The sequence below is a fragment of the Sinocyclocheilus rhinocerous genome, unplaced genomic scaffold (assembly GCF_001515625.1).
Source record: "Sinocyclocheilus rhinocerous isolate Xijiao unplaced genomic scaffold, SAMN03320098_v1.1 scaffold346, whole genome shotgun sequence".
In the NCBI taxonomy this organism is placed as follows: Eukaryota; Metazoa; Chordata; class Actinopteri; order Cypriniformes; family Cyprinidae; genus Sinocyclocheilus; species Sinocyclocheilus rhinocerous.
Window position 1 is genome coordinate 549,091 of NW_015630993.1, and position 9,814 is coordinate 558,904.

Here is a 9,814-nt window from a genome sequence, read left to right on the forward strand (position 1 = left end):
TTTGTTTTGATGTCAAATAATTCTTGCTGTTTTGCTTTTTTGTTAAAGCAGTGTTGCTGTTGTAAAGTTGTACAGCTACAGTTGTGTTGCTGGGTTTTAAAGCAGGTTTGATTTTTTTTTCTTCCTTATCAGTCTGTATTTACAGGATTTCACTGTCCACTCTGTTCAAATGTGATTGAATGTACACATAGATGTGTGCACACACTGTCAGAGCTGTGTGAGATCACTACCATCCTGCTTTTGTGGGGGTGGGTAGGGGTGTTAAATAATTATAATATTTTTTTTGTTTTGTTTTTTCCCCATAGGTTTTTAACATTCTAAAAGCTCTTTATTCCAAAGATACTACAAGCTAGTCAGTGTATTCAGTAGGTGTAATGTATTGTAAGTTGCTTCAGAAGTATTGCAAGCATTACGTACAACAATAAAACAGTGCATTGACAAGAAAGGAAATTTACTTTTGGTACTTAAGTACTTTTAAAAGCAAGTACTTCTGTACTTTTACTTGAGTAAAAATCTGTCTTTACAACTTTTACTTGTAATGGAGTAATATTTGACCAGCAGTATCTGTACTTTCACTCAGGTAATGGAGTTGAGTACTTTGTCCGCCTCTGCTCACGGATCATTTGATATTTTTATATAACAAGGTAATATAATCATTTTTATTTTATCACTGTAACATGAAGAAGTTAAATTAAATTAAATTCCAAAGAGAAACTGCCTGGAGTCAGTCATTAAGTTTTTTTCCCCCGGGCCGAGGGATATCACAAGTTTATTTCCAGATATTGGTTTGATTTGATATGTGGTTATAGTCAAAAAATTGGATACACCAGCTCATTTTTTACTATTGACCATATTTTAGAATAATCGTAAAGAAAAAAAAATAGAAGTGTAATAATAAATGAAAAAAAAAAAATCTAATAATAATTAAATCCATTCTTAAATTGTTAAATTCATTTTTTTTAAATTTGGAAACTTCAAGCATTTAAGTATAAATATTTATACTTAAGTATATAGTATAGTATATTGTGTAGCATCAAGTATAAGTATTTCAAAGGCTCAAATAATTAGAAACATATTTAGTCGAGTGTATCACAACTTTTGGCTGGAACTTTATAAACATCAAATTTTTGAAAGAAACTTTAGCCTGCGCCCTCGTGAGGTCAACTAGTGTAACTGTGAGGAAGGGAACATTACATTGAATGGCAAATGTTACTCGCTTGCAGCCATTTCTATTGGAAAGAGAAAGTTGTTCTCCGCCAGCTGGGGCGCAATGGGGCCTCAGAAAGCCACATCCTTGCTCCAAATATCTGAACGTTGTTGGAAATATTCCTTAAAGAATAATACTTTAAATCACATATTATTTTCTATACAGTGCATACAACCAGTCGAAGGACTGGTACATGACATATTATTGGAAGTCCACCCCAGAAATCTCTGTGATAAGTTCATTCTGACCAGCTCTGAGAAATAGCAACCACGCACTGTCCGATTGCAACTGAACCATAATTATATTGACCTGAATAACTGTGTTGAGTAGCTTCAATAATCCATGAAGTGAAGAGGACCATTATTTACCCATCGTACCTGATTCACGTGTGACAACTTCCAGACCGCTAAACTCCTGGGCTAAGTTTAGTCCTCCCTTGGGCTAAACACCGCCATTTGTTATATTGCGCCCCCATATGTTCAATATAACATTACGCTATTTGGAGTTTAAAAAATGGTATAAAAGCAAATGTACATTATCCTTCTAATTACATTTTGTATTTGTTCATATAAGTTTCACTTGAAAGAAACTGGATGTTTTGAGGTAGGTATGAATATTTCTATTTCTGTAATCAGTGAACCAAAGTAGATCGTTCTTGTCTCATTGGCAGAGTTTCTGTAAGGTGTCACCATCTTGTGGTCAGTTGAGGGACTGCATATTCGATTAACTAATGTGAACACTTTTTATAGGGGTTAATGTAATTTCAGTAGACTACAGTGGGGGGAAAAATAAACGTTGCAATTATCTTTTTTATTATGTATATTCTGTAGTTTGTATATAGTTGTGTTCAGCAGTGTTTAGTAATGTATGTGTGCGGTAGTAATGTAGGCTATGTGTGAAATGAATGAGTAAACCTTTATCAGCCTGACTGTTTGTTGTTTTAAGAACAACAGTCTTTATGATTATGACTGTGTACACAAAGCATGCGAAGACTTAATCACTGAAGAAGAATAGTGGGCGAAAACCGAAAGTGAATGATAGGGACCTTCAAACACTGAGAAAGAAAGACTGTGTCCAAATAACAAAACTACTGCAGCAAAAGTGACAGCAAATCTCAACATTCACATTGAAGACCCTGTTTCCACACAAAAAAGCCACAAAGCCAACATCCATGAAAGAGCTGCAAATGCTAAAACTTGAATCACAGACACCAGTACTAAAGAGCAGAAAAGATTCATAAAACCTGGACAGTTGGATCATCAAGATGAAATTTAGCATCTGCCCTGGCCAGATAAATCATCTGACATGAAAATCATCAAACCACTGTAGGCAGTTTTGGAGAGAACAGTAAGAAGCTGATTCTCTTCTTCAGCATCTCTGAATCTATTAGCAGATTTTCTGGACGACATTCTACTAGAGACTATTCAGAAGTTGTATGAATCTATTCTGAGAATATTGGAAGTTGTATTAAAGGCAAATGAAGGTAAAACACCTTAATAATGAAATATTGCCCATAATATTTCCCAGGTGTTCACATTATTATTATTATTATTTTAACCCTGTGATTATAATACAAACAATAGGCCTATTAAGGTTCTGTATTATAGTTTCCTTATTTTATAGGTTTTTACATTTACAAACTAGCAAACACTAATCATGCATTAAACATATTACATAAAGGGGCTGAGATGACGGAGGAAGAAGTGCTATAGGACTCTAGACGAGAAGCAAATCAAAGGTGATTATCGGAGTAGAATGTGAATGTCTTTCATCATATTTAATTTTCAATGTCTTTCATCATATTTACAGTTGTTTAAGGGCATAAAGAACTGAACTACTGAACAGTATGCACTAGAAAACGCACAGAAATGCAGATCTTTTGTTTCATTAAAATCAGCAACCACAATAAATAAATACCTAGCCTTGGCCTATAACTTTTAAGAAACTGCTCAATATTTCTCAGCATGCCATTAGCCGATCAAAACTTCATTGTGTTTATTTGTTTAAACATCACTTCATTTGTGCAACTGCAGTTTAAACAATGGCTTTGCCGGAGAAGAGGCCCTAAATGACAGTAGCAGGAAATCATCCCGATTATCACTGATAAAACATTATGAGACACTCATGAATAATGTCAAGAGTTTATAAAAGATAGTAGTTGGTCAGGCCCAAAGAATCTTTTATTACACACCACAAATCTGCCTATAAAGTACATGTTGTTGTGAATTAAGAATCAACTGAACCCCTTCTACTAGTTGCTGGAGTGGTGTCTTTCTTAAATGACAGCAAGCCATGAACTCTGTTACACAGAGGTGTTCGCATTATAGCTCCACCAGACATGTAGGCTGTCACATGATGCACGAGAATATAAGTTACTTTCTATTTTACTTACAAAAATAAGTTTGCATTCCTCTGCCTTCACTGAACAAGAGTTCCATAGATCTTTGTTGGCAATGATTGATCAATACATATGTAAACCCTATTTAGGTTATCATATACAAATATTTATATAAAATGTGTTCAACACAAATTGCAACATTTTCCCTGTACAAGAGCAGTGATAAGTCCACATCGAATGAATCACAATTCAACAAATTGTGCAAAATAAGGAAAACAAAAACATTCATCAACATAACTTAAAGGCATTTGGCGGGTATTTATATCAAAGTTAAAGCTTATGTTCAGTATCAATAGCCATGAAAACAAAACTGCTATGACCACTTTTATTTGTACACGGCTAAAATCTCTGACGGATTCATGCTCCACTTCACAACCTGAATTTGTCTTTTAAAGTGCATGCAATAATACCAGTAACTCGGACAGAACTGATTCAATGTAATAAATCCACATCCTGATAAAACTAATGCCAATTAATTTAAGATACTGAACAATCAATACATTTTGTTTTTTGTTCTTTTTCCCCCTTTTTCGAAGTAAAAAGAAATAAAGCGTGGGTTCCACAATATGAAATCATAATTAAATGCTCTTAATGTATTCACCATATTTTAAAATCCGACACTGCTTCAAAATCACCTTCTGCGTAAAGTTTTCATCAACAGTTGTCACATTCTCTGTGATACATACAAAACAGCTAATAGCCACGGTGAAGACGCAGGACACATTCTACAGTCGTAATGTCCTTTGTTGACACCAAAGGCATTTCACACTTCATATCCACCTTACATGATGGGATCATACTTAACATATCAAAGTGCTTACTTGTACTAAAATATCCCGAATTACTAATTTAATACCAAAAGTGGGACAATGGCATGGAGAAAAGGTCAGTTTGTCTAGATATCTCTTCTTGGTTTCTAAGCTCAGTGATGCATCACCAAACCGCTTTTGTGTCTGTGGCTGTTTAGTTTCTCCTCTCAGAATTTTAGCCAAGTTCTCACAGCCGATATGAGTTATAAGATATTGATCCAGCATTGTCACTGTTTGGGTGATCTTGGTAAATCCAACAATCAGGGACAGTGCAGGCACAATGTGTCCAAAGACATCAGTGTTGAACAGTCCCTTCGACTTCCGTTGGATCATCTGGCCTCATCCTTGGGAAAGTCAAATGAGGCCAAGCTTCCGAATCCTAGCCGCGCACTCTCCGAATCAAACATCTCCAGTTCTCGCTCTTGACGCTCAAATAAATGCTTGATTTTTTCAGTCCGTTCCTTGTGAAGTGAGGCCAGCTCTTCTTCAATCTGTGGACAGAGGTGTGGGCAGACTGTTTACTAGGTATTCTCAGGTATTATTTATTTATTTGACCAGTTATGGGCAAATCTATCCTATGAATTACAGAGGTTCATTTAACGTACAAAAAATTTAAATAAAAAAACATTCTCACCTTCTGTTCCAAGTGAGCCCGGCGCAAGGACGCCTTCTGTTCCAACTTCTGCACCTCATGCTCATGTTGGGCCTCCATCTGCGCCTTCGTTTTGTTCTGATAGGCATCGAGGAGCTCCATCTCCTGATGTAGCTGCTGCCTTAAAGCCTGACATTCAGCCTCCTGCTCTTCATCTAAACGTAACTGAGAGAGTCACATGTCACAATTATTATCTCAAACACTGAGGGGGGTTATTGCAGGGTTAATATTGTTAGCTAAAATCATTTAAAAACAATCATTTTTATTACTTGAAATAAAAGAAACATTAACTAAAATAAAATAAAACTTATTTTAATTCACTAAAATAACTAAAACTAAACCTAAAACGTAATAAAGACTATATAGACATTTACAAAATATGACAAAATGCAACAAAATTACTAAAACATTAACTAAAATTAAAATGAAAACAGAAAATATAGAAATAAAGCCAAATTTAAAATTTCAACAAAAACTATGAGTATATCATATATGGTTTGATGTAGATTGTATTGAGTAATGCCTCATCTTCTATTGTAGTCCTTAGAAACAATATTTCATATATAAGCAGCAATATAACACTTAACAATAAGATCCGTTTTCATTTGGAAAACTGATGGTGTAAGTAGAATTTTTGGCTTGGTTGTGGCAAGTCATTTCCCTCTATAGCCACTAGAGGGAAACCTCTCAAATGGTTTTGGCCAGTAGCTGCTTTTTGAAATGTTTCTCACTAGGAAATGTGAGGAAAAGATATGGAAACGATCTCTATTTTATCAGGTTCTCTCCAGTTCCAAAGAAGCAATGTGAAAAACGTTCTTGTATAAATCCTAAACTAACTTAGTGAGTACTGTATGTTTCAACAGATTCATCAGGTGAAAGGTCTAAGATTCAAGTTCATAACCTAGGATACAAGCACAAATTGTGTGGATTCACCATTAAAGGGTCGCTTTCGTCTGGTGCCTGTGTACTTTACCGATTGAGAGGCCATCATCTCATTAATGCTTTGCTCATATTGCTCTGCCAGCTGTGCAAGCTTGCGGGTCTGTTCTTCCTTCAGAGACTTCAGGATGGCTTTGTGGTCACTCTTGGGGGAGACCTCTAGCTGATGGTTCCTCAGAGCTTTGTACTGCTTGTTCTGCACCTTACAAGTATCTTGGAATTGCTTTTTGATCTGCATTTCCAATGTCTATAATGAGAGGAGATTCCTTAGGGTTTTTACAATGGCATTTTTACAATGCATCATACAAAAGCTAAATTCAATTGTGCGTTTCGCTTTTCTCTCCTTCATGTCCATTTTCTTTTCTTTTATATTTTTCGTTAGTTCTACCTACCATTACAAATTGTACAGTTTACCTTAAGGTTCCTGGGCTGCTGTCGGCGTTCCAGTGCATGCTTCCTGTGTAGCTCCCTCTGCCGTCGACTGTTGTACTCCTCCTGGTTCTCCAACTCAGTTTGATGCTGGTGGCGCATCAGCTCAAAGCGTAGCCTTTGTAAGGTTTGTAGTTGCCGCTGTTCCAGCTCTTGGGTGGACTCATCCTGCCTGATCATCAATGCATGCTCCATTTCTTTTTGTGTCTTCTTCTTGTTAAGCTCCTTTAACACAAAAGGCAAGTCATTTATGAATAATATTTAAATAGTTTGAACGACATCAACAAAAAAGGATAAGGTTTTTAAAAAAGGATGAGTGTAAAAATTAAGATCTTTGTGGGGTTTTTGTGTGTGTGTGACTTTGGAAACAGATTTCAGACTTGAAATTGCAAAAGAAACTGATCAACAGTATATATCACTATATATAATATACACAAACTACCTTTCAACAGCTTGGGGTAAGTAAGATTTGTTTTTGAAATAAATTAATACTTTTGTTTAGCAAGGATGCATTAAATTAATTCAAAGTGACAGTGAAGGCTTTTACATTGTTACAAAAGATTTGTTTCAAATAAATGCTTTCCATTCATTTAAGAATTCTAAGAAAATATTCCATAAAAATAACAGTTCCACAAAAATTGTAAGCAGCACTTAAAATTAAAACTGTTTTCAACATTGATAATAAGAAATGTTACTTAAGCACCAAATCAGCATATTAGAATGATTTCACTCAGATGCCTAAATGAAACCTCAAAATTCACAAGAACAAATCAATGTGCTTGAGACTTTCTTTGTTGTGACATATTATATCTTGCCTCCCGAATTTGCTCTTGTTCAAACTCATGCTTCTTGATAAGGCTTCTTCTTTTTAGAGCATGGCAGCTCCTTTCGTAAACCAGTCTTTGCTGGTTCAGCAGCTGGGCCTCCTCCTCAGCCTGGGAGCTCTGCATTGTTTCCTTATGCCGTGACAAGCGCTCCTGTTTCTCCTCTTTTGGTGTGTCGGAGTCTTCATTCATTTCCTATTGTATACAGATCAAATTAGATGAATTTGACTGCAAAAATGTGTCAATAGAATATAGCCGTTTACAGGTACAATTGGTCTGACATTGTTCAGGGCCCTGTGACAAAGGAGGCCCACTAAAAATTCTCATTGGGCCCAGAAGAGTGGGTCCTATACATAAAAGGCTGTCCTGGGTTTGTACTGTGTTCTGTGAATTTATTGACTGTCCTGATCTCACCTCTTTCATTCTTTCTCTGCATAGTCTGTACTGCTTTTTCTGTGTGTCCAAGAAGGTGGTCAGTTCCTTCTTCTGCTGGACCAAGATCTGTTGCTGGATTCTTTTTTCTTCAGCTGCCGAGGCTTTCATCTTTTGAGAGACAAAAGAAATAACATCTGGTTTTGCAGCATTAACCACGTACAAATTAATCATCTAGGCCCAAAGGAGGATAAGTATCACAAAAAGTTCACTGTGGTCAGCTGTGCATTAGTAAACTGACAATATTTTGTCACCATGGTGATTTGAGTAATTTAGTTAAAAATCAATTTTTATAATCATTTATATGATCCAAATACAGCAGGGTCCAAAATTCTGAGACTACTTGTGAAAATCTCTATTTATGGTTTTTTTATTACAAATAATGAAAATGCATTTTAACTGCAGAATTTCTTTCACCTTTTGTTTTAAAGGGGTCATATGATGCGATTTCAATTGTTCCTTTCTCTTTGGAGTGTTACAAGCTCTTGGTGCATAAAGAAGATCTGTAAAGTTGCAAAGACTAAAGTCTCAAATCCAAAGAGATATTCTTTATAAAAGTTAAGAGTCAGCCACGCCTACCTAAAACGGCTCGTTCTAACACGACCCCACATGTCTACCTCACTATGTGGGAAGCCCAAATGTTCACGCACAGAAAGAAGGCGTGGTTTCAGGAACAGCAGTAGTGTTGATGCAGCCATGTCAGGGAGACGCTGTGTTTCTTCCGGAAGTAGATGCAATTAGGAATCATTGGTTAAGATTTATTTACAACAGAACAGCACAACCCAGATGTTCGAATTTGTGCAACGCATTTTATGGACAACAGTTTTTTGAACCTAGAAGAGTACAAAGCTGGCTGCTCACAAAGGTTATTTCTAAAAAAAAAAAAAAAGGGTAAATTCCGACTTTGCTATATGACAATCTGGCGCTTCTGAATCAGCGACTGTAAGTATGTTTTGTTATTAGTTTAAGCATTTGCTATTGACTGTTCAAATGCGGAGTTTTGCGCAGCACAGAGTAACGCGTCGTGTGTGTGTGTGTGTGAGGGGAACAGGGTCACATCACAGGAGAGTGAACTGCCTGTCAGAAATCATAGCACGTCAGCTGTCTTAACCGCGGCTTGTGTACTGCATCATCACTGTGTCTGTCACGCGACTCTGTTGCCCTTTCGGGCTTGAACTGATGGTAAAACTAACAACATTATTAACTGCCTTGACATTTACTTTGAAAGCTGAAGCTGCGATTATGGTAAGGGGCGTTACATTTCCGACGCGTGCTTGCAGTGTTCAGCCAATCACAATGCACTGGGTCAGCTGGCCAATCAGAGCAGACTGCGCTTGTCAAAGGAGGGGGCTTTGTTGAAAACGACGTGTTTGAGAGAGGCGGGGCATAGAGGACCTACAATAATGTACAGTATTTGAAAAATAATGTGTTTTTTGAACATTAAAGCATGTTAACATATTCTGTTACACCAAAGACACAAAATAATGATCTTTAAAATAGCATCATATGACCCCTTTAATCACAGCAGTACTCAAGCTGACCGCCTGTACAAAGGACTTAATGTGATCAATGTCACAAATGTGCTTGTTTGATAATACTTAATACTGGAAAAACATAAATATTTCATCATAATTTGAATTCATAAAATTTCTTTGTTAAAACTTTCTGTTTATTTTCAAGTTCAAATTAAATTTTGCATTCCAGGGTTTTAATGTGGTCTTCAACCTTTGGACCCCACTGCATGTTCACCATATGTGACCCTGGCCCACAAAACCAGTCATAAGAGTCAATTTTTTGAAATTGAGATTTATACATCATCTGAAAGCTGAATAAATAAATAATATTTGGCTGAGATACAACTATTTGAATATCTGGAATCTGAGGGTGCAAAAAAATCAAAATACTGAGAACATCGCCTTTAATTTTGTCCAAATGAAGTTCTTAGCAATGCATATTACTGATCAAAAATTAATTATTGATATATTTACAGCAGGAAATGTACAAAATATCTTCATGGAACATGATCTTTACTTAATATCCTAATGATTTTTTGTAAATCGATAATTTTGACCCATACAATGTTTTTTTGGCTATTGCTACAAATATACCCAAGCGACTTAAGAC

The 9,814-nt window shown here is 36.1% G+C and overlaps 1 protein-coding gene across 1 annotated transcript in view; it reads right to left on the reverse strand.

Moving 5' to 3' along the window:
- Positions 1–3,383: 3,383 nt before the first annotated feature.
- Positions 3,384–9,814, reverse strand: part of LOC107740964 (serine/threonine-protein kinase TAO3-like) — a 9,564-nt gene continuing 3,133 nt past the window's right edge. Inside the window, exons 4-9 of the mRNA XM_016553533.1 lie at positions 7,673–7,801; positions 7,250–7,453; positions 6,420–6,659; positions 6,040–6,252; positions 5,049–5,231; positions 3,384–4,905 (exon numbers count right to left, since the gene is read on the reverse strand). Coding sequence (XP_016409019.1) covers positions 4,744–4,905; positions 5,049–5,231; positions 6,040–6,252; positions 6,420–6,659; positions 7,250–7,453; positions 7,673–7,801 — 1,131 coding nt within the window. The 3' untranslated portion in view covers positions 3,384–4,743. The remainder of the gene's footprint in view (positions 4,906–5,048; positions 5,232–6,039; positions 6,253–6,419; positions 6,660–7,249; positions 7,454–7,672; positions 7,802–9,814) is intronic.